Below are 26,107 nucleotides of genomic sequence, written 5' to 3'. Positions count from 1 at the left end.
TTCTGCAGTATAGCCATGTAGAAGCAAACATAATTCCTCTGTTTTCAGATATTTTCTCTTTCGTGCCTAATATAACATAATTTAAAATTACTGTACTATCTCCCTGAAACCTTTCTCAAACTTTTTATATATGCCTTTCATAACGTTTTTCACCCAAAATCAATACTACTAACACTGCAGGAATCATCCGATCAAACAGAATAGCACTGTATTTTATTTTTTTATTATATTTTACTTTTATTTATTAATTTTTTGCTGCATAACATATTGCCACAAATTCAGCAGCCTAAACCACTACCTGTTTATTATTTCTCGGTCTCCACAGGTCAGGAGCTGGGGCATGGCTCATTTGGGTCTTCTCTTCCGGTTCCCAGAAGGCCACATTCAGCGTGCTAGCCATGATGTGTTTTCATCTAGAACTTGGTGTTGTCTTCCAGATTCATTCATGTTATGGCCAGAATTCAGTTACTTGTGGTTGTAGGACTGAGGCCCCCTCCCTTAGCTAGAGGCCGTCCCTCTCCATAGGCAGTTTACAGCCTGGTCAGCTTGGCTGTTTGCTTTAAGGCCAGCTCTTTCCAGGTCATCTCTGCCCTCCCTAATGGAAGTTCCTGATCCTTAGTTCCTGCTCATGCCCAAGGGGAAGGGATGATACAAGGGCATGTGTCATCGGGGGTCATCCTAAAATTCCGCCTGCCACAGGCACTGTCGCTTTCCTCATTTTAACATTGTCCAGCCAATAAATTTTAAATAGTATTTGTTTTTGAGTAGCTACATCAAACTGACTGACCTGTTCCTGCCGAAGACCCAGGTCTTCAGTATATGCTTCTCCTGAGATACTTCCTCCAAACTGTGGTTCATGACTATTTGGCCCTTAGTACAGAATCTTGTATTTATCTCTGTCAGATTTCTTCTTGTCAGATTCAACTCATCTGGCCTGTCAACATTTGAAACCTGTTTCTCTCACCCAGTATACTTAGAATATCTTAACCTCGAATGGGTTTCTAAAACTTTAGCTTCAGAATTCTAAATTTCCAGCAAGTACTGCTTGTTTTCAGGGAGCTGCTACAGGCCAGACTAGTGTATTGTGAAATAATGTAACTTGGAAAAATTCAAGGTGTTTTATTTTTCCATTGTAATGGTAGTACCTGCTCGTAGAATATATAGAAAAATAAAACAAAATAACTGCATAGATGTATATTTACTGTTTATAATGTAGATTTTTAAAAATATGTTTTCAAAAATACCGTATTTTCTTGTTTCACATAGTGGAGAGCTTCTGTAAAAAACATTCTTGATTCTTCCATTTTATACTAATATCGTGATTTTCTAAGTTATATACTTTATGACCATTTTTAATTGCTGCATAATTTGCTCAACACTGTATTATTAACTTTTTCTATATTGGGGAGCATTAAATTACTAAGTTGTTCACAGTTTCTTGCTATTCTAGGTAATACTAGAATAAACTTTTTTTTTCACAAAGCTTTTAAAATATTTGAAGTATTTTTAAAGATAAATTCTAGAAATACTAAACCAGAGGCAGTGAACATTTTCTGAGTGTTGTACTTATTTATTTTCTCACCAGCAACAAATAAAGTGCTATTTCATAGCACCTTCTGTGGATGGGGAACTGTTTTGTGGATGTAACTATGAAAAATTTTCATTGTGAAAGTACTGAGTAACCAGAAATAGTCATTTCTGGGATTTCTCTGTTATTGTCTGATTATTTACCATACAAGGGATTTAGAATAGAGTGGATTGAGGTATATTGAGCTTTTAACTGTATAGTATTAAAGAAACAATAACACAGTAACCAAAACACCTTTCAGAAAAATCAGCTTGGGGGGCGCCTGGGTGGCTCAGTGGGTTGAGCCTCTGCCTTCGGCTCAGATCATGGTCTCAGGGTCCTGGGACGAGCCTCACATCGGGCTCTCTGCTCAGCAGGGAGCCTGCTCCGCCTCACCTCCCCGCCTCCCCCCGCACCCCCCGCTGCCCCGGTCTGCCTCTGTACCGACTTCTGATCTCTCTCTCTCTCTCTCTGTCAAATAAATGGATAAAATCTTTAAAAAAAAAAAAAAAAGAAAGAAAGAAAGAAAGAAAAAGAAAAGAAAAATCAGCTTGGGTCTGATATCTTATGTACCTTATGTATGCTAGATCAGCTTAGAAAGCTAATTTTTTAAAATAAGCTAAAATAAGCTACAGCTTCCCAAAATATGAATACTTCAACAAGAACAACAACCAGCTGAGGAGAAGTCAAGTTGAGTGAGTAGTCCTGAGCATAAGACATTTCACTCTCTGAATGTGATAAACGGTCTGGCTGAGAAGAATTACACAAGTGTGCCGTGTGTGAGGCTATAACCTCGGTTACCTATTGTCTTTAACCTGCAAACGGAAAAAAATGTAACCACTAGTCTTCTTACCTGTATTTATTTTTGTTGATTCCCCTTTCCCCTTAACAGTATATTTGAGAAAACATGGATTTTTATGTCAGACGAGCCTGGGGACCTTGGGCAAGTTCTGTATAATCTCTCTGAGCCTTGTTTTACTGAGCGTGGAAATGGGAATAATAATGTTTATGTGATAGGGCTGTTGTGAGGGACTGAAAGAAATGTTTGTCAAGCTTTCAGCGTCCGATAGGTATTCAGCCAGTGTTCGTTCCTTTTTCTTTCTTTACTCTAATAAACCCATAACTGTCTAGCACCCTTTAGAAAGTTAAACACTTTAGATTAGTATTGGTTTCAAAAAGCCGAAAAGTTACCTTCTGCTTTTTATTTTTTTAGCTGGTTTTCTAGAAAATCTTTTTCCGGACATATTCTATACCTTACAGCGTCTTCTTAAATTGTTGTGCTATACCATGGGTATTTATAGATACTGTGAAGCATAGGGCTAAAAAGCTTCTTTTTCTCTCTTGAGATTGCTAAAATCTACTGGTTGGCACACAGCCCAGCCCACTTTATGGCTGGCGGTTCTCTGTAGTCTAAAATGTCTGCAACTTCCCACCCCGTCACAGCTTCTCATTTCTGCTGGCTGCCACTGCTGCTGCCCCCATTCTTTCTCCTAATTACTGGCAGGCTCTGCTGGCTCTTATCATTTCTCTTCTCCTTGTTCTCCTTCCCTTTACACTGTCCAGGTCTCTTACTTTTCGTGTTGCATCTCATAATTGTAGGCAAATTAGGCTTTCATTGCTTTCTCAAACTAGGTAGAAGAATCCTTCTATCCAGGGAGGCAGCTGGTCACAATGTGTTTAATGTGTTCCTTCTCAGCATTTTTCCTCTGTCCTGTGGGCCCTATTTCAGGGACTTGCGAGTGCTAGAGAGCAAGCCCTTGGATCAGTGACCTAGAACTATATTTGGTTTTCTTACAAGTCGTTATTTTTCTTTAGTCTTATTTAACTTTAACTTTATGCAGAGTTTTCTGCTAGATATGAAGGATGCTGGTAATGGGGGTCTCAGAAGTTAAAGTAGGCCAGGGTCCTTACCTTCAAAAGAGCAGGGGCACACGTATTCACAAAAAATACAAGATAAAGGGGGGATGAGAGAGACAGTTTTAGTTAAGGATTGGGAAGCCTCGGGGTTCTAGCGAAAGTTCTAAAGGAGAGTGGCTGCCTTGGAGTCCAGTCTCAAGGTGGTGGGTGATAGTTTCAAGTCCCTTCAAGAGTCAGAACAGAAACAGACCAGATGGAGGGGAGCTTTGATGATTCTCTCCCACTTTAAAGGTAATGGTAGAGAATCAGTAAATGGGAATGTGGACATATTTTTCCTTTTCTTTTTTGAGAGTCTGGGTCTTGAGATTTCTTGTATTATTTTGTCATTCATTTTTATTCCTTATGAATTTTTATTATTGATTTGGAAACAGAAAGGACATGGGGGTATAGTGGAGGAGTTGCACATTTCTGTGCTTTTGTAGCCTGGATTTTACAAAAAAAGCATGGCTGAATTTTCCTATACTCCAACTTTACTATGTGATTTTGTTTATTTTAATTCAGCTGAGTATTTTTATTTTACTCTAATGTATAATCTCTTACAAAGATTTCAAATGTATAACCAATTTTAATTTATTGGAATTGTTTTTGCTACTGTTTATAACAGCTCCGTATTTATTAAATTTGAACATTTCTTTTAAGCTAAAACAGAAAGGAAAGGCATAAATAACCATGACAAACAACCCTTTTCTGGTGTGGCCATTTGAAATGAAACAACCAAAAAATTTAATCAACTTAAATTTTAAAAAATTAGCTGATATAAGTTGTAAACCAGATGAGTAAAAGCTTTCACTTACTCATTCTTGACATTCAATTCCATTTATTCTTTGTAATATATTTTAAAACAGAATGTTTATAAAGACTAAGGTTTGGTTTCCTATATCCTATTTTGAAGTTACCAAGAAAAAAATGTTTGGAATCGTATTCTTGCTTCAATACAAATACCACTTAAACACACAAAGAGGAATAGTAGAGGTAAAGATTTTGTAAATATAAGGTAATGTGTTTTATTAAAGCATCATAATCATAATAGTAAGAGTATTATAATATAGTAGTTGATTTAAAGTGATTATTAACTATGATTAAAAACTGAATAGGCTTTATATTAGTCATTCATTACCATCAAGTTCATTGATTGAACCTTTCCTAAGTGCTTTTAATGTACTAGGCATACAAAAGGTGAATAAAAGAAGAATTTGCATTTGGTTCCCTAAAGACTGATTTGATTAGCATGTAATTTAAAATAATCGTCTTTGTTTCAGCCAGAAACCTATTCTTTAGACATATCGAGGTACTTAGACATACAAACAACCCAGAATTGAGGAAAATTCTTGATGTCTTTTTAAAGCCTATTCCTTTTTCTAGTACTCTTGGAAGACAGGAAAGATAATAGAATTAGAAGACAAGCTGGTTGTCCTCCTGTCTTTCTGTTCCCAACTTGCCAGTCAGTTCTGTATTGGAGTCATGGTTCTTATGTTCATGTCCCTGTTCTAATTGATTTCTGGGTGGACATGCTCTAAGTCGAAAGATCAAAAAATCTCAACATTTTACATTAAACACAGAACACTTCAGCCCACACCATGTGAACTCGAAAGCCCTGAATTAGACATGGTGATCTGAGGAACACAGCAAACCAGAAATAGATGGGAGATAGCCCTATCATGCTCTTAACTGTGAAGAGCCATTTTATAAGTAGCCATGGGTTTAATTGGTTTGATAAAGACTTTATTTATTTGAGAGAGACAGAGAACATGAGCAGGGTAAGGGGCAGAGGGGGAAACAGGTTCCAGTGAGCAGAGAGCCCGACACAGGGCTCAGTCCTAGGACCCTGAGATCATGACCCCAGCCAAAAGCAGACGCTTAACTGATTCAGCCACCCAGGCGCCCCGGAAAGAGCTTTGGAAAGGGTTTTTATCGGAAAGAGCTAAGTAGTTATCGCTGAAAAATGTTTGTAAACATATAGATGGCATTCCGGTTCAGAGAAAATACAAATGAATAGTAACATTTTCTTGTTTTAAAATTAATAACAATAGATGTAAGACATTTCATAAAGATGCAAGTAAGTATAAAGAAAAAGATTTTCATCATCTTTAGTTTCAACCTTGAGATAATCCTTTATCTCTTTTGATGCTTTCCTTGTCTTTTTTTTCTGTAGGTACATAACACATTTCAAAAATAAAAGTGGGGTCATCCTGACCATAGTTTTTAACCTACTTTATTTATCATGAATATCTTTTCTTATCCGTAGATGGGTGCCTAGTATCCTGTCATGCAGGTGTATCAGACTGTATCCAGGCCACTGGTAGGATGCTCGGGTCGTTCTCTCTTGCAGTGTATTAGCAAGAATGCAAACTCCATGAGCTCAGACTAGAACTGGCTTATGTATCATTGTGGCCCTCACATAGAGGCTTTCCAAAAGTAGGTGTTTAATTCTCTTATTCTTCCTTGTCTGTACCTGTGCAGCTAAACATGTCAGGAGAAAAATACACAGCTGCACTCTCCTCAGTTAGGACCATCAATGTCAAGTGCTGCCCAGCATTCACAGTACGTTTCCTTACCTCATTAACTCTTCTACTCCACTAGATAACTCCCGGTAACTCTTCTCTCCTGAAAATCCAAACACCTCCTTCCTCATCCTCATTTCTGCTGATGACGTTTCTTCCCATTTAACTGAGGAAACAGGAGTCACTTTAAAAAAACTTCCGCAAGTTCTCACTGTCCTGTCTACCCACCTCCCTGCCTCTGTGCTTATGTAGATCTCCTGTTCCTTCCTGTGAGCATGTGTGAACGGAATAGGCCTCCATCCCTTCTCTGAGTGTGCATGAACTATCTGTGCTCCAAAAGCCAGCCCCTCTCTCTCTTTTTTTTTTTTTAATATTTTAATTATTTATTTGACAGAGAGAGAGACAGCACGAGAGGGAACACAAGCAGGGGGAGTGGGAGAGGGAGAAGCCGACGCCCCGCTGAGCAGGGAGCCGGTGCGGGGCTCGATCCCAGGACTCTGAGATCATGACCTGAGCTGCAGGCAGAAGCTTAACGACTGAGCCCCGCAGGCGCCCCAGCCGGCCCCTCTCTCACGTCCAGTCCCATCCACTCCTCCTCAAGCATCTAACTCCACATAATCCTTGTTTGCGTTATCAGTCTTCCCTCTTCTCTAAGTTCCGTAAGTTCCATGAGCATACAAGTGTGCTTCTGTCTGTGTCCATTTAACTGTCCAACTGCCACCCCATTTCATTCTTTAAGGCAAAATTCCATGAAAGAGTTGTTTATGCTCCAACTTCTCCTTTCTCATTATCTCTTGGACCCAGCTGACGTAGGTGTTCACTTCCACCCTTCTTCCAGTTCCTAACAGTAAAACCACTAACTAACATTGGTTAAATCCAATGATCACTTTTAAGTTCTTACCATACATGACTATCAGCAGTGTTGGGCACAATTGATTACTCCTTCTCGAAATACTTTATATTCTCTTAGGTTTCAGGACATTACACTCATCTGATTTTCTAACTACCTTACTGGCCTCCTCAGTTCCTTTGGCTTATTCCTCTCAGTAGTTCCTTTTCAGTTCCTTTAGTTTCCCTTTTTCCTGTCCTCTTGTTTTGGGAGTCTCTAGAGCTCAAACTTCGGTTCTCTTTTTTTCTCTATACCCAGTTCTTTGGTGATCTCATCTTGTCTCTGGGCTCTAAGTATATCCTCACGAGTCTCAAATTTGTATTTCCAGCCCATACCTCTTTCCTTCAGACCACCTAACTGCCTACATGACATCTGTCTTAGATGTCTGATAGACATCTCACACTTAATCTGTCCCAAACCAGACTCCTGATCTTACCCATGAAACCTCCTTTACCCCAAGTCTTTCCTGTCTTTCTTAATGGCAGTTACATTGGCAGTTATATCCTTGTTGCTCAGGCCAAATTCTTGATGGAATCCTTAACTTCTCTCTTTTCTTGGTTAACACACAATCTGTCAGCAAATTCTATTCCTTCTATCGTCATAATATGACCCGAATCTGACTACTTCTCACCTTGCCTTCTGCTCGCACTTTGGCCCACGTCCCCATCATTTCTTACCCAGATGGCTAAAATACGCTTGCTGTCTGGTCTGCCCATTTCCCTCAGTCTCATCTTCACCCAGCATCCGGGGTGATTCTCATAGCCGCTAAGTGAAGTCAAGTTACTCCTCTGCTTAAAACCCTCCAGTGACCTCTCATGGAATTCAAAAATAAAGCCAGAATCCTTGTAATGGCCTACAAGGCCCTATGCCATCTGGCCCTCTGTTACTTCTCACACCTCATTTCCTATGACTGATCCATACTGGCCCATTTTAGTTCCTGAAACATGCCAGCATATGACCTTTTCGGAGACCTGTATTTGCTCGTCTTGCTCCCTCTGTTGCTCTCCCCGATACTCATACAGCTTGTTCCCTCACCATTTTCAGGTTTTTCACCACCCCCACCCCCATAATTTTTCCAGTAAGGTTGTGTAGACTACTTTATTTTAAGCTGAAACCTATTCTACCGTACCTTCAGCATCCTCTATCCCTTCCTGCTGCATTTTTCTCTGTATTGTGTATTATAATCCAACATATTACGTGTTTTACTTCCTTAGTTTATCTTCTGTATCCCCCCTCCTCCAAAACTAGGGTGGAGATTTTTGTCTGTTTCTATTCCTCGTACTTAGAACAATGCCTGGCACATAATAGGTACTCAGTAAATATTTGTTAATAAATGAATGTAAGCAGCGACATCCTTGGCAGATAAATATTTGTACAAATCCATGATTCATTTATTCATTCACTCGGTAAAATGTTTGCATGCTTACTGTGTCCCAGATACTGTCCCAGGGATCTAACAGTCAAAAGGGCAGACAAGAGTGCTATCCTTGTGGAACCCATAATCAAATAAAGATGACAGATAAATGTGTTTTTAAACTATAAATTGTAATAAGTGCTATGAAAGAAACAAGCAGAGAATTGAACTGAAGAATAACAGTAGGAGGTGACCTCTTTGAAGCAAGTAGTGAAGGAAAACTTCCTCTACCTGATGAAAGAGAGGCTAGGACTTGAAGGATGCGGAAGGATCCAGCCACGTGGAGAGCAGGAGGAACAGCGTGTATGAGATCAGGTTAGAAAGTTAGGCAGGGGTAAATTATGCAGGGTTTCCTAGGCCCCACGGTTCCCAAAGTAGGAAATGGGAACCCCTAGGAGTCCTGATCTTTTCAAAACTATTTTCGTAACAACAGTAAGACACTAATTGCCCCTTTTTACACTCATTCACTCCTGTGTATGCAGTGACATTTTCCAGAGGCCTCGGGACATGGCATCACAACAGATTGAATGCTGAATGAGACACAAATATCTGGTTATTTTCTGCTTAGCCAGGCATTAAGGAGATTTTCAAAAATGTAAAACAATGTCAGTCTTCTCACTGTGTTTTCTTCTCCTTTGGAAAATATATTTGCATTTAAAAAATTAAGTTACTTCTGGGGCACCCGAGTGGCTCAGTCAGTTAAGCATCTAACTCTTGACTTCCGCTCAGGTCGTGATCTCAGGGGCTTGAGATTCTCTCTCTCCCTCTATACCTCCCCCTACCTGCTTGTATTCTCTCTGTCTAAAAATTAAAAACAAATAAAATTTTAAAATTAAGTTACTTCTAGGTAACAGGTAATGATTTTTAAATTTCTCAACTTTAATTTCTAATATGGCAAATATTGACAGATTTAAACCATATAAACAAAAACCCTTGGAGTCCTCAGTAATTTTGAAGACCAGAAAGTTTAAGAACTGTTATCCTAGGACATGGTAAGAGTTTTGCACTTTATTCTAAAAAGAGCAATGGAAAGCCACCGAAGGATATTAAACCAAGGTGGTGATGTGATCTAATTTAACTTTTGAAAAGGCCACACTGTCTGCTGTGTGAGGAATAGACCGCGGTAGGTCAGCAGTGGGAGGGGCCGGGGCGCAAGTATGAAGGCAGCGCATTAGCCCAGGTGAGAAGGACGGAGGATTGGACTGAGGTGGAGCTAGAATTGCTAGAATTGCCGTAGGGAAGTGCTGCAAACTGGGTGGTGTAGAAAAATAGGAACTAATTGTTAGTAGGGCGGTCATTCCTCTGAGATCTAGGGAGAGTCCTCCCTGCAATCCCTGGCTTTCCTTAGTGTATAGATGCATAACTGCAGCCTTTTTCTGAATAAGGTCCCAGTCCGGGGGACTGAGAGTTGGGATTTTAACGTGTAATGGGAGGTGGGTAGGCCATGAGAATGGAGAGAAATGAAGACGGGTGTTTGGGAAGTGGAAGAAGGAGTTGCTGATTGAATCGGTGTATAAAGATGAGGAAAAGAGAAGGCAAGGATGGACCTCACATTTCTGGCTTGAGAAGCTAGATAAACAGTAGACATGAACAACATGCCATTTATTACCGTGAACACTTGCTAATAGGACCGTGTTTCTCGGGGGTAAATTTCCAGAGATGGCATTGCTAGGCCCTCGTTTTCTTAAGTATGCTCATGCGTTTATTCTTCTAGATATGCTTTAGGATTACTAGTATTGTTTTGGCTTTATTTAGTATTATCCTATCAGATTCTCCTGATTAAACAACCAGCTATAGTAAAAATTGTAGCCCAATTCACCTAGGTATTCAGCGAATTTAGGCAAAAAGAAAATAAAAATAGGAAGGGAGAACACGTGCCCTGAAAGAAGTTTTCATGGTCAAAGTGACATAGTTTGAGTTGGCCAAGTCCTTTGAGATCCAAAAAGTATTTCATATTAAACTTCTTGATGGGCATTCTGACTACGTGTGTAGTACCATATGGTGATAGGTGATACTTACTACAGTTTCCCCCGCTGGATGAAAAGCTGACGTCAGGTAAAAATGTTTAAGTTCCCTTAGTAACCTGATGACATTAAAAATGTCAGTTATATTACTAGGCAACACACATATAAAAATGACCCTCTGGGGGTGCCTGGGTGGTTCAGTCCATTAAGTGGCTGCCTTCAGCTCAGGTCATGATCCCAGGGTCCTGGGATCGAGCCCCTCATCGGCTCCCCGCTCAGCAGAGAGGGAACTGATCTGTCTGCTTCTCTGCTGCTCTGCCTGGGTGGCTCAGTGGGTTAAGCCTCTGCCTTCGGCTCAGGTCATGATCTTGGGGTCCTGGGATTGAGCCCCACATCAGGCTCTCTGCTCAGCAGGGAACCTGCTCCCCCCCCACCCGTCTCTGTCTGTCTCTCTGCCTACTTGTGATCTCTGTCAGATAAATAAAATCTTTTTAAAAAACAAAACAAAAACAAACAAACAAAAAATCACCATCTGATTATAAATTGCATCTGGGCTGGGAGGACCTGCAAAGGAGGGATGAGTGTTTGGTGGAGGCACTGTACTTTGGACTGTCCTGAGTTTCTTAGAATCGGCATAGCCGCTGTGCAACCCTGGATGCTATTGTTTCCAAGACCGTGGCTCCTATAAGACAGCCCGGCTTCTAAGTCCGGGTAGATTCCGCACCCACTTTTAGGGATTTCTTCTCCTCCCACGTGAGCTGTATCTCCTTAGAAAAGAGGTAACTCCTAGATGGCTAGGCGAGCTGTCACGTGAATTATGCGAAGCCGCCATCAGACGCTGCCCTGCTAGCAAGTTCTGAATGGTCTCTGTCAGAAATCCTGAATACACTGATGCCAGGTGTGCTCCGGTGTAGGCGTCTGAGCATTAGGTGAACCTAGGAGGACCACGTTGTGGTGCGGCAGATACGTCGTCCTTCCCTCCCCTCAGCCGCTCCTCGCGCTCTGCCTCTGCCTCCCGGCCGTCTCTCTAGCAGCTTCCCTAGCAGAGGAAGTCAGAGCACTCATCTCCACTTCAGTTCCAAAAACACACCTGTTCTCAAGAACATTTGTGTAGTTGTGAATTCGTGCATTTGCCTCACAGGGGATGAGTAATCAGTACGCTCTGCCTTTGCTTGTCCTTTCCGTCATGTTCTCGTCACATTCCGCCACTGTGCAGGATTAGATGAGTGTCCAGAGGCAGGAAGAGAGCAAGTCAGACAGTGACACCTGCCTTCTCCCGAGGCTCCTGAACCCAGCATCCTCAGGTCTCTAGAAGTGGCTTTCAGGGTCCGCCTGTGAGGTCCCTTCTGGTGACGGCGCTGGCAGCTGGTGCCAAGTGTTCAGGGGCTCCAGGTTGGTCCCCTTCTCAGCCAGAGCTTTTCCGTTGGCCTCAGTTACTTCCACTCCAAATTCCCCGCACACAGACCCCCTCAGAGTATGAAAAATACACATACAGTGAAAATCACTGACCAAGAGAATGTAGCTGGACACTCAAGATAAAATGGAATATAGAGATGTGTGACAGTCTACAGCAGGTCATGTAATACCATCACCGGTCCTGCGCTCAGAGACCGCTTCCAAATGTTAGACACCACTTGAGCTTACTGATCTGATCACCAGCCCTCGGCGGAAGCAGAAAATGGTAGGAGTTGAGGCACATTGTCAGTAATAAAGGATATTTGATAATCCTGTGACAAGGAAAAGCTGTTAAAAAAAAAAAAAACACTAAGGTAAAAATAGGTGAAAAGCAAAAGTAGTCTGGGGTCATTTAATGAAAGTCCAAATAGATTTCTATAGCTTCATGTCCTAAGAAGGCACCATTTATATAATATCATGTATAATAAATGATGTTTTTTCACTAACTTGGAAAGATATATGCACCCCATGTTTACTGCAGCGTTATTCACAATAGCCGTGAGAGGGAAACCCAACCCAGGTGTCCATTGATACACGAACAGACCGAGAAGATGTGGTATATATGTGCAGTGGACATTATTCAGCCACAAGAAAGGAGGAAATCCTGCCAGATGAGCAACAGGGATGGACCGAGAGGACGTGACACTACATGAAATAAGTCAGAGCAAGATGAATGTCACGTGCTATCACTCATGTGTGGAATCTAAAAAAACAAGTGAGGAAACAAAACAGAAACCGATGCATAGATACAGAGAACAAGCTGACAGTTGCCAGCTGCGGGGAATGAGTGAAATAGATGGAGGGAATTAAGAGGGACACACTGCTGGTTTGAAATAAATCAGTCACTGGGAAGAAGAGAGCAGCATAGAGTAGTCAGTAATCCTGCGATAGCATCATGTGGTGACGGGACTTCATTTGTGATAAACATCTCATAATGTATGTAAATACAGAAACACTGTTCTATACACCTGAAACTGATTATGTGTCAACTAAAGTTTCTTTAAAAATGGGGAAAAAGGATGTTTTTGTTTACTCGTATTCCCAGATGTTTACTTGTTGCCAGACATCATTGAGGGCCATCATGCATTTATGACGATAACTCTAACTCAAGAGTAGGTTCAGTTATCTTCCGTGTTCTTCACGCAGAGTGATAAGAAGTAAGGTACTCTAGAAGATTTATAGGGATGGTGTTTTTATTTTATTTATTTATTTTTAATTCAGTTTATTAATATATAATGTGTTACTGGTTTCAGTGGTAGAGGTCAGTGATTCATCAGTCTTGTATAACACGCACAGCTCATTACATCACGTGCCCTCCTTAATGCCCGTCACCCAGTTACTCCATGCCCTCACCTACCAGCCCTCTAGCTATCCTCGTTCTGTTTCCTATGATTAAGAGTCTCTTGTGATTTGTCTCCCTCTCTGGTTTCATCTTGTTTTATCTTTTTCTCTCTTCTACAGGTTGTATGTTCAAAGGGTAATATTCCAATTGTTTGAAAAACCTCCTGACAGGTTTTTCACTCTGTAAAGATTCTGGTTAAATGAAGTATTACTGTACCTACTTTTTTTCTCCCAGGAAAGACAGGAGGATACCCATCACCTTCAAATGAAGCCTTAATTCATGTATCCAGAAAAATTCTTAGAAAAATAATCATCAAATACATTTTCAATATTCTAAATTGTCAAATTACTTTTAATCATATTCTTTTATAGAGTCACAGATCTCATAAAAAGAGGTAGTACAGGGGCGCCTGGGTGGCTCAGTAGGTTAAAGCCTCTGCCTTTGGCTCAGGTCATGATCCCAGGGTCCTGGGATCGAGCCCTGCATCGGGCTCTCTGCTCAGCAGGGAGCCTGCTTCCTCCTCTCTCTCTGCCTACCTCTCTGCCTACTTGTGATCTCTGTCTGTCAAATAAATAAATTTTTAAAATCTTAAAAAAAAAGAGGTAGTATATTCCAGCTTAGAAATATTAAAAATTACCCAAAATTAAATTACTAACTCGTAATTTTTATCACTACTTCTGATTTTTCACTACTAATTTTCTTGTGTGCATCCCTTACTATGTATTCACTTGAAATACTATTTTTAAAATAAAATTTATATTTTAAATATCAAGTTACTGGATAAGAACCGCATGTCTCTTTAGACACATGGGAAAATCCATCCCTTCTCTGTAGCTCTGATGATTTCAATGGTTTGTGCTGACTTACTGCTGTATCTTTAGAACTATTATTGGTAGAGATGATAGATCAAGCCTGAATTGAATTAGAATATCAATATCACTATGGTCACAAAAATAGAAAAATAGAAATCTGCCTATAAATTTACATCTTATTTTTTTATTTTTTTAAAGATTTTATTTACTTATTTGACAGACAGATCACAAGTAGGCAGAGAGGCAGACAGAGAGAGAAGAGGAAATAGGCCCCTGCTGAGCAGAGAGACCGATGTGGGGCTCGATCCCAGGACCCTGAGACCATGACCTGAGCCAAAGTCAGAGGCTTTAACCCACTGAGCCACCCAGGCACCCCACATCTTTTATTTTTTATTATATTCCCTATGCTGTACTTTTCATCTCCCTGACGTTTTGTTTTGTTTTTGTTTTTTTTTTAAACTGGAAGTTTATACCCCTTAAGCTTTCTTATCTATTTGACATGTTCCCCACCTAATTCCCTTCTGGCAACCACCAGTTCTCTGTATTTAAGAAGAGTTTGGTTTTTTGTTTGTTTGTTTTGTTTTGTTTTTTAGATTCCACATATAAGTGAAATCATACTGCATTTGCCTTTCTGTGATTTCTTTCACTTAACATAATACCCTCTGGGTCCATCCATGTTGTCCCAAATGGCAAGATCTCATTCTTTTTATGGCTGAATAATACTCCCTAGTATGTATGTATGCATGTATGTACATATGTATATGTCATATCTTCTTTATCCATTCATCTGTCAGTGGACACATGAGTTGCTTCCCTATGCTTCTGTAAATAATGTTGCAAAAATACAGGGGTGCACATATCTTTTCAAATTAGTGTTTTTATTTTCTTTGGGTAAATACCTAGCAGTGCTATTACTGGATCATATGATATTTCTATTTTTAATTTTTTAAGGAACCTCCATACTGTTTTCCACAGTGACCACACCAATTTACATTCTCACCAGCAGTGCATAAGGGTTCCTTTTTCTCCAGAACTTTGTCAACACTTGTTATTTCTTGTCTTTTTTATTCTAGCCATTCTGACAGATGTAAGATGATATCTTATTATGGGGTTTTAAAATTTTTTTAATTTATTCTTATTATTTTATTTTATATTTTTGAGAGCAGGGCAGAGGGAGGGGGAGAGAACCTTAAGCAAACTCTGTGCTGAGCGTGGAACCTGGTGTGGGCCTCGATCTCACAACCCTGGGATCATGACCTAAGCTGAAATCGAGAGTTGGATGCTTAACCGACTGAGCCACCCAGACACCCCTTATTGTGATTTTTGATTAGCATTTTCCTGATGATCAGTGATCTTGAGCATCTTTTTCATGTGTCTGTTGGCCATACAGGTCCTTTGTCCATTTTAATTGGATTGTTTCAGGGGATTGAGTTGTATAAATTCTTAAAAAAAAAAAAAAAAACTACTCTTGTTTTCCAGCAAAATGTCAGGGGATTTTGTTTGTTTGTTTTTGAGTTTAGTTGACACACATGTTACATTCGTTTCAGGTATACAACACAGTGATTTGACTTCTCTACCCTCGCCACAAGTGTAGCTACCATTTCTGTCTGCCCCCTGCAATGATATAGCAAGGTCATTGACTCTGTTCCCTATACTGTATCTTTTATTCCTGTCTTATTCATTCCGTGACTTTATTTTTTGGGGTATTAATCCCTTATTGGATATATCATTTGCAGATATCTTCTCCTGTTCAGTGGGTGCCACTTCATTTTATTGGTGGTTTCCTTTGTTGTGTAGAAACTTTTTATTTTGATGTAGTCCCAATAGTTTATTTTTGCTTTTGTCTCCCATGCCTGTAGAGAAATATTGCTAAGGCTGATGTCAGAGAAATTACTGCTTGTGTTTTCCTCTAGGAGTTGTATGGTTTCAGATCTCCTATTTAGTTGTTTAGCCCATTTTGTTTATTTTTGAGTGTGGTATAAAAAAGTTCTTCAGTTTCACTTGTTTGCATGTAGCTGTCCAGTTTTCCCAGTACCATTTATCAAAGACTATTTGCCTCCTTTGTCATAGATTAATTGGCCATATAAGCGTGAGTTTATGTCTGGGCTTTCTGTTCTGTTCTGCTGCTCTATGTGTCTGTTTTTGTGCCAGTACGATACTCTTTTGGTTTCTACAGCTTTGTAGTATATCTTGAAATCTGGGATTATGATACCTTCAGTCTTGTTCTTTCTCAAGATTGCTTTGGCTGTTCATGCTCTTTTGTAATTCCATATTAATTTTGGGATTATTTGTTCTCACTTTGTAAGAAAAAATGCTGTTATTACTTAAGGATAAGGATTACATTGAATCTGTAGATTGCTTTGGGTCATATGGACATTTTAACAATATTGGTTCTTCCAGTCCATGAACATGGAATATCTTCTCATTTGTTTGTTTCATCTTCAATTTCTTTCATCAGTGTTTTATGGTTTTCAGAGTACAGATCTTTCACCTCCTTGATTAAGTTTATTCCTATGTATTTTATCCTTTTGGTACAATTATTATTCTTTTTTAAAGACTTTATTTATTTATTTGACAGAGACACAGCAAGAGAGGTAACACAAGCGGGGTGGGGGGGAGAGGAAGAATCAGGCTTCCTGCCTGGCAGGGAGCCCGATGTGGGGCTCCATCTCAGGATGCTGGGATGATGACCTGAACCAAAGGCAGACGCTAAACGACTGAGCCACCCAGGCGCCCCCTTTTGGTATAATTATTAATGGGATTGCCTTCTTAATTTCTCTGTGCTGCTTCATTATTAGTGTATAGAAATGCAACAGATTTACATATATTAAATTTATATCCTGCAACTTTACTGAATTCACTTATCATTTTTAGTAGGTTTTGGTAGAGTCTTTAGGTTTTTCTGTAGGTAGTGTTGTCTGCAAATAGTGACAGTTTTACATCTTCCTTACCAATTTGGATGCCTTTTATTTCTTTCTCTTGTCGGATTGCCGCAGCTAGGACTTCTAGTACTATGTTGAATAAAATGGTGAGAGTGGACATCTTTGTCCTGTTTCAGATCTTAGAGGAAAAACTCTGTTTTTCACCATTGAATATGAAGTTAGCTATAAATATGTTAGCTGTAAAATATGTGTATCTTGACTTAGAAATATCACTCTTAATTCAGTTTAATAAACTCCTTTTAGCAGTAAGAAAAAAAGGAGACTCGGCCACAGAGTTTTATTTATAGGAAACAGTAGTGTTATTAGTGGCTTAATGTTAAAGGGATAAAATAAAGTTTCCAGCATATCAGTTCTGAACAAAATATTTAATATTTTCATTAGTACCTCATTTGGTGAAATTAAATATATTTCTTATATTTGATAGGGTACACAGTCTGGAGATAGAAGAAAACGAAGTCCTTAAAGAAATAATTATTAATAAAATGGAGATGTGATCAAAATAAAGTAAGAAAAGATTAGTGCAGAATACATGTAGGGAGAGAAATAATCTATAAATTCAAGAGAGGCCAGTTTGCTGTGCACACATATGAACAAAAAAGAATCTAGAAATCAAACTGAATATAGTAGTCATTTAGCACTTAGTTAACTGTCAGCTGAGTCTCCTGTTCATCATTGGTTAGTCCCTCATTGTATTACTTTATCTGGTATTATACATCACACTATAGGAATTATGTGGGGACTCACTTTTTAATTCAGGTAAAAGAAAAAAGGTAGGTCAAAAAATTAAAGAATAAATGAATGAGGAAAGATTAAAGTAGTATATTCATTCTCTCATTTCATGAACATTTATACGTCACACCCCCTATATGCAAGATATTGTGATAGAAACTGGTAAAAGACGTAGTACTTGCCTGCAAGAAGTTTACTGTCTTAGTGGAAGAGACAGGTAAGTACATATAGTGTGCTCTGCCCAGTAGTAGAAAAGTGCCCCCTAACCCCACCTGAGGAGTTGGGGAGGTTTCCTGAAGAAGCTAAACTATGTCTTAAAGGTTAAGGGATTTCCTTTTCCTGTAAGATTCTAGACTAAATAATCTGAAAATTCTCCCACCACATAACACCCAGCAATGCAGAATAAAATATAAAAAGCATCCCTTTAAATTCATAGCAGAGCTTATTTAAAAAAAAAAAAAAAAGGCAAGATAATTCTCCAGGAGCCCAAACAAACACAGCTAAGAAACAAAATTGTAAGTCTTAAAATAAAACTTTAAAAAAACCCAAAGTTTTAAAAGGAAAGTGGTAAATTGCCCTGAAAGGATTTGCTGGTCTTAATACCCATGACACAGAGATCTCAAAGAAAATATGATAAGCCATAATATCACCCTTTCCCAGGTAGTCACAATAATTAAGCATTTATTCTTAATTACCAGGGGCACAATAGTGGCTATGCATATTACTAAGTGAATATCAAATTGACTGCTAAATTCTACTTCTTGTACTTAATCCTGATTTATTTGTTGCTAATTAATATGATCACCTGCTCTTAAGAGGCAGCATTGCTAAAAGGTACTTAATGTTGTGCTATAATTAGTATATATAGTTAGAATATCTTGGTTTTAAAAGAATAAAAAAGTGAACTGAACTATTGGAATTATCTGTGGGAACTTTTGACTTTCTTAACTTTTAGGACTTTGTGTGCTTTGAAATCACACTTCTTTATGATAGTTGATCTGGTGATATTTGATAACATTACAAGCCTGGAGTTTGTGACTATTTGAAAGGGGATTAAAAACCTACTAAGTGGGCGCCTGGGTGGCTCAGTGGGTTAAGCCCCTGCCTTCGGCTCAGGTCATGATCTCAGGGTCCTGGGATCGAGGCCCGCATCGGGCTCTCTGCTCAGCAGGGAGCCTGCTTCCCTCCCTCTCTCTCTGCCTGCCTCTCTGTCTACTTGTGATCTCTCTCTGTCAAATAAATAAATAAAAATCTTTTAAAAAAAAAAAAAACACCTACTAAGTTTTTTTAAGATTTTATTTATTTATGAGAGAGAGAGAGTAAGAGAGCATGAGTGGTGGGAGGGGCAGAGGCCGAGGGAGAAGCAGACTCCCTGCTGAGCCGGGGAGCCCGATGCAAGACTCAGTCCCAGGATCCTGAGATCATGACCCGAGCTGAAAGCAGCTGCTTAACTGACTATGCCACCCAGCGCCCCAGAACCACTAACTTTTTATGAGAAATTCACAGACTTCTTAGATTTGGCGGTAAATTTAGAAAAAACATTATAATACTAACCAAGATAAAGGATATACAGTTCATGTTTTTGTTTTTGTTTGTTTTGTTTTTTTACCACTAATTGAGTAACCAGGCTGCCAAGAGGTTCCCTCTGCTTTCATATCTGCAGCCTGGTTGTCCTAGGACTGCTGTAGCCACTGTGATGCTCGGGTTGCCATTCAGCAACCTTTTCTTCTCCACGGTAGAAAGCTTGTCAGACGTCACTGGAAGGCTTACAGAACTGTGTCTGATAAACCAGAGCTTCAGCATGTCGGATATATTTGCTGTAGCTTATGTACTTTCATACTTCTGTAATAATGTAGACTTCTAAACTGTGTTACTTGTTTCTTTTACAGGATAATGAAGGTCAAACAGCTTTACATTACGGTAAGATATTTCCAAATTATTAATAATCATAGTAGAAAGTTTTCTCTATTTGTTTATTTCAACTTCGTCCAACCCTGTGTAGTGCTTAGAAAAATGCCTGGTCAGTTGGTACAACCACTGTGGAAAACAGTATGGAGGTTCCTCAACAGAGGTATAGAATTAGAATTTTAGAAATTTATAATTTTAGAAAATTAGAAATAGAGTAGAAATAGAATTAGCATTTGATCCAGTAATTCTAGTACTGTATATTTACCCAAAGAAAATGAAGACAATAATTCAAAAAGATATGCATCCGTATATGGATTGCAGCATTATTTATAATAGCCAAGATACAGAAGCAACCCAAGTGTCCATTGTTAGGTGAATGAATGAAGAAGATGTGGTATATATGTGTATTATGCATACACACACATACACACTAGGAAATACTACTCAGCCACAAAAGAAGAATGAAATCTTGCTATCTGCAACGACATGGGAAAACCTACAGGTATAATGCTAAGTGAAATAAGTCAGTCAGAGGAAGACAAATGCCGTATGATTTTGCTCATTTAAGAAACTAAGAACTTAAAGAAACAAATGAACAAAGGAAAAAAGAGACAGACAGACTCCCGTACAGAGAACAGGGGCACCTGGGTCCCCCAGTCAGTCCAGTGTCGGACTCTTGATCTCAGCTCAGGTCTTGATCACAGGGTCGTGAGTTCAAGCTCCGTGTTGGACTCCATGCTAGGCTTGGAGCCTGCTTCAGAAAGTAACAACAGGGAACAAACTGGTGGTTGCCAGAGGGGAGGTGGGGGTTGGTGGGGGGTTGGTGAAATGGGTAAAGGAGATTCAGGCTATACTTACCTTGATGAACACTGAGAAATGTATAGTCTTGTTGAACTGTCATATTGTATATCTGAGACTAGTATAGCACTGTTATTAATTATACTTGAATTTTAAGAAATAATATAAAAACAAATTTAAAAAGGAAAATGGTCACTAGCAGAAATACACTAATTTTTGTTTAAAAATATATTAATAACTTCTAAAGTTGGAGATTCATAAAAATTCTTAAGGGAACATTCATAGTAAATCGAGCCTTTCTCCCTTTGAAAATTCATTATTTCATTCTTGGTATTGTCGGTGACAGAAGAGGTGCTAGTTGTCATCACTGTAGGAGCTCCAGGCTCTCCTACAAGAAATACTTTCTTGATGTAATTGAAGTGAAGAAAAATAGATTTGATTTTTTAACTCATTTCACTTACTGATTAGCTTAGTTGAGTAATCTTCACTTAACTTACCTGTAAAATAGAAGATAATCTGTAAGATGGACATAATATGGCTCTTATAGAATACTGGGTAGATTCAGTGAGATACAAGATATTGAGGTATTTTGTAAATAAAGCACATAGTAAAATATCCTTACTTTTATTCTATTTGGGCGTGAATATGGTTGAGTAAAAGACAACCATCAATATTTAAATCAGATTAAGGATCAACCACCTTCAGACTTCGGGAAACAGAATACAGTAGCCTCTTTTGCCAGTTTTGCCCATCCTAGACCACTATTCAGTAGTAAATGCCCCTGGACATTTTTGTTCACTGCTTGTTAGCATTTGCTTGGGTGTCAGAAACCTCACTAGATTGTCTAGGAGTCTAAACTATTGTGCTAGCTGTTAATGCTAACTATATTTGTCAGCCTAATAATGAAGATGGAATATCACCAAATGCATGGCCCAACTTATCTCTGAGTTTAGCTAGTATAACCTGGATATCAAAACCAGCACAGTCAGTCTCACATTTGAACATATATATAAAAAATCCTGAATAAAATATTAGAAAATGAAATCCGTCGTATTTTTTTAAAGATGTGATCGAGTTGAATTTATCCTAGGAATTCAAAAATGATTTAACAGTTTAAACATTTATTAATGCAGCTTGCCACAACGAATTTTTTGAAAACCATTTGGTCAAATCAGATGCAAAGGGGTGCCTGGGGGGCTCAGTGGGTTAAGCCTCTGCTCAGGTCATGATTTCAGGGTCTTGGGATGGAGCCCCATGTAGGGCTCTCTGATCAGCAGGGAGCCTGCTTTCTCCTCTCTTTCCTCCTGCTTCTCTGCCTACTTGTGATCTCTTTCTCTATCAAATAAATAAATAAAATCATATGCAGAAAAAGCAATTGAGGAACTTCAGTACAGAATGCAATATAAAGAAGCAATACACAAAAGTGATTAAGACCCCAGGTTCTTATGCCAGACTTGTGGGTTCAAACTCTAGTTCTGCTACTGAACTTGGACAGATTATTTAATAACTTCAATGCATCTGTTTACTTATGGTGAGATAGGAATAATAATAATAACCTCAGAGATATATTATAAACATATAATGGGCTAATCTATGTAAAGTGCTTAGGACAATGTCCACCACCTTGTAGGTACTCAGTAAATGTTAGCTAATATGATTGTTTATGATAAAAACTCATAATAAACTAGAAATGCAAGGAAACGTCTGTGGCCTGATTATGTATCAGAAAGCAGAACAAAAATATAAAGAGCTAAGTCCTGGGCAAGTGCAGTCAGGAGATGGAGGCTCCCTTATTCTGTCCATCATCCCCTCATAAAATGGAGGCTTGGGTGTGGTACGCTGACAGTACTGAGCCCCTGATCACCCTTGCCTTGGCTCACAAGCTGTAATGGCTCCATGCTGCAAGAGGCACACCAGGCTGCCCCGACAAAGCCACCAAGCACCAACTCCTAGAGCAGGGGGAGGAAGGGTGTCACTCAAAGAGAAGCTTGCTGCTGTCCCCACTCCCAGCTCTAGAATCTGGCTCAGAGATTTTGCCTAGGGGGAGAAGCACACTACGAAACAGCTCCTAATCTCTTCCCAAAGGAACCGACCTCATTTGCAGTGGAGCCTGGAGAAGTTCAAGGCGAAGGGTAGTTTCAAGAGTAGTGGAGAGGATGGGAGAACACTAGATCAGGGAGGAGCCTTCGTCAGTACGAACAAGTACCAAACATGGAGCTTTAAAGAAGCCACAGTTTGGGTTGGTTTGTAGGATAATTTATGCCCCAGTTGAGTGGTTTCTTTTGAGCACTTTCAATATGTTATCCCACCGTGTTCTGACCTTGAATATCTATTTATAGAAACAGAAGGAATCTATATCTAGCAAAGCTGTCTTTCAAAAATGAAGAGGTCTTTCCCACATAACAAAAACTGAGAGCGTTTGTTGCTGGCGGACCTGTCTGACATGAAGTACTAAAGGAGAATATTCCACTAAAAGCAAATGACCCAAAACATAATTCAAATCCATATGAAAAAATAGAGTACTCATAAGTACAATTGTATAGTTAGAAAAAAAAAGTGTACATGCACACTTTTTTCCTCCTTTCTTTCTTAAAGAGTAATGTCTAAAGTAATATCTAAAATAATTAGTAAAAAGTAATGTCTAAAATAATATGTATATAATGTATTATTGGGCCCATAACATATACAAGTATAATGTATTTGCCAATAACTTCCCAAAGGAGATGGATGAGAACAAAGTAACAGTGGGTTAAGGAAGGGGCTACAGATGTTAAAGTAATTGTAATAATGTCTTGTTGGATTTGTAACATTAATAGATGTAACAGGTATAACAACACTACCACCAAAAGAAGGAAAATGGAATAGAGATATATGGGAGTAATGTTTCTACATATCACTGTAGAAATCTGAAGCTGGACTTAAACCACTTATGTGATAAACCCTAGAGCAACCACTAAAGAAAAAACTCAAAACAGACATTTCAAAAATAATAGTTGGAGATTCCCCACCCCACTTTCAGTAATGGATAGAACAGCTAAACAGAAGGTGAACAAGGAAATGGAAGACCTGAACAACGCTATAAACCAACCAGATCTAACAGACTTGTAAGAAACACTCCATCCAACAACAGAATATATATCCTTTTCAAGTGCACATAGAGCATTCTTCAGGATATGCAATATGAAGGCCATGAAACAACTCAGTAAATTTAAAAGAATAGAAATGGTGCAGTGTATGTTCTCCAGCCTCAGTGGAATGACATTAGATGTCAAGACATGGAAACTCACAAATATGAGGAAACTCATCAACACACTCTTAAATAACAAGTGGGTCAAGGAGGAGGAAATTAAGAGAAATCAGAAAATACTTTAAGATGAATGAAAATGAAGATAATACATGCCAAAACTTACGGAGTGCAGCTAAAGCAGTGCTTGCAGAGAAATTTATAGCTGTAAATGCCTATGTTAAGAAAGAAGAAAAATCTTGAATTAGTAACTAACTTAATCTTCCACTTTAAGACACTAGAGAAGAAAAGCAAACAAAGCCTAAAGAAAGCAGAAAGAATAATAGAGATTAGAGTAGAAATAAGTGAAATAGAAGATCAAAAAACAATAGAGAAAATCAACAAACTAAAAATTAGTTCCTTGAAGCAAAAGAACTAGCTGTTCAACCCACAGAATTATGAAAAATAATACATTGTTGTATTTAACCCACTAGATTTTGAGTAGTATGTTACACAACAGTAGATAACCAAAAAATGCACCCCATAGACATCAATCAGTTTTAGGTGAATTGAATGCATATATAAAGAAAAGCAAAATTAGAAACTTTTAGATGAATAGGGTAAATAATGGCTTATTGGAGCACTGGGGTGGCTATTCGTGAAGCCTCTGCCTTTGGCTCAGGTCATGATCGCAGGGTCCTGGGATTGAGCACCACATCAGGGCTCCCTGCCCAGCGGGAAGCCTGCTTCTCCCTCTCCCACTCCCCCGCTTGTGTTTAGTCTCTTGCTCTATGTCTCTCTGTCAAATAAGTAAGTAAAAAAATCTTAAAAAAGAAAGAAAGAAAACATTCAGGAATACAAATCATAATTTAAATTTAAATAAGTACATTAAAATTTTAAACTTCTATTAGACAAAAGATAGTATGAGCAAAGTAAGAATGCAAGGCACAGACTGGGAGGAGCTATGTGAAATGCAAATAACCTGCATAAGATCGTTATTCTGATTATATCAAGAACATATACCCAGCCAATAAGAAAGATGATCAGGAGCACCTGGGTGGCTCAGTGGGTTAAAACCTCTGCCTTCGGCTCAGGTCATGATCCCAGGGTCCTGGGATCGAGCCCCGAATCTGGCTCTCTGCTCAGCGGGGAGTCTGCGTCCTCCTCTCTCTCTCTGCCTACCTCTCAGCCTACTTGTAATCTCTGCCTGTCAAATAAATAAATAAAATATAAAATCTTTAAAAAAAAAAGGGGGGGGAAGACGATCAAATAGAAAAATAGACCCCCAAAATGGATAGTTCAAAGATGAGAAGAGCCAAAATCAAATAAACAGCAAGAAAAGATCCTCGGCCCACTCATCACTCTCAAGAACTATGACTGATCTGGGATTATACCCTGCTTACAAACTCACAAGTTAACCCAGCACGGTTTCCTGGGTTCTGGTAAAAAAACACAAGACTTACTCACAGTACAGCAAGCAGTATGAGCTTGATGTTTGTGTCACTTCCTTTTGAGTTCCGTGGGAGCTAAGCAGAACAGCTCAGGTAGATACTACATACACAGTATATCATGCCTTAGGAATCCTGAGCTTAGGGGCGCCTGGGTGGCTCAGCTGGTTAAGTGTCTACCTTTGGCTCAGGTTGTGATCCCAGGGTCATGGGATTAAGCCCTGCGTCGTCCACCTCCCTGCTTAGAGGGGAGCCTGCTTCTCCCTCTCCCTGCCATTCCCCCTCGAGCTCACTCTCTCTCTCAAATTAATAAGTAAAAATCTTAAAAAAAAAAAAAAAAGGGGGGGAATCTACCCTGGAAGAAACACTACCTCTGTTGTCCAAGGCTGTTCACTACACACGCATCCTTGAAAAAGAGTCTGGAACAGAAGCTGTGTTTACCTTTGTTCTCAAGAGGTACAGAATCACCAAGAGTCCCGTGGAGAACCGTCTCCCAGCCATAATCATGGGATGCAGATTATGACATTTAGATGTAACTTGACACTGGTCAGACTGGCAACAAGTAAACAACTATAAATACTAGTGTGAGGACGTGGAGCAACAGGAACACTCACACTTTGCTGACGAGGAGTATCAACTGTCACCACCACCTGGGAGATCACTTTGGCGAAATCTAGTGAAATTGAAGGTACGCATACCCAACCCAACAGTTCCACTTCTCTTTATATAACCTAGAAATATTCCTGGACACGGATGTGATGAGACATGATTAAGAATATTTATTGCAACATTACTTGTCATAGCCAAAAATTTGTTTTATTAGCCTTTATATTCCTCTCTATGCCATACTTAAAATATTTGTTAATTAAAATTATACACACACACACCTTGATACATATATATGTATTTTATGTTATCAAATGCCTTTGAAAGGTGAACCATTAAAAATGTACATATTAATGCAGTATACAGGAAAGTAAGCTCTAGGCCCCCTCTGTAAGCAGCCTTCTAAAACAGGGTGTGGTGTGGGGCACCTGGATGACTCAGTTGGTTAAGCTTCTAACTCTTGGTATCAGGTCGCATCATGATCTCAGGGGCCTGGGAGTGAGCCCCGAGTGGGGCTCCACACTCATCAGGGAGTCTGCTTGAGATTCTTTCTCTCCCTCTCCCTCTGCACCTCCCCCTGCTTCTGTGTGTG

The 26,107-nt window shown here is 39.3% G+C and overlaps 1 protein-coding gene across 6 annotated transcripts in view; it reads left to right on the top strand.

The window, feature by feature from the left end:
- The window catches only part of ACBD6 (acyl-CoA binding domain containing 6), a 209,131-nt gene that overhangs the window by 166,509 nt on the left and 16,515 nt on the right, over nt 1-26,107 (top strand). For all 6 annotated transcript variants that reach the window (XR_014303661.1, XR_014303662.1, XM_082701758.1 and 3 more), the window contains one exon: nt 19,422-19,452. Coding sequence is in view for 4 of the 6 variants with exons in the window: in XM_082701758.1 (XP_082557884.1) it covers nt 19,422-19,452 (31 nt within the window). In the remaining 2 variants the exon portion in view is untranslated. The remainder of the gene's footprint in view (nt 1-19,421; nt 19,453-26,107) is intronic.

Source organism: Mustela nivalis (assembly GCF_964662115.1).
Source record: "Mustela nivalis genome assembly, chromosome: 16".
Taxonomy (NCBI): domain Eukaryota; kingdom Metazoa; phylum Chordata; class Mammalia; order Carnivora; family Mustelidae; genus Mustela; species Mustela nivalis.
The sequence above is the reverse complement of the archived record's forward strand: the minus strand, read 5'-3'. Positions and strand labels throughout refer to the sequence as shown.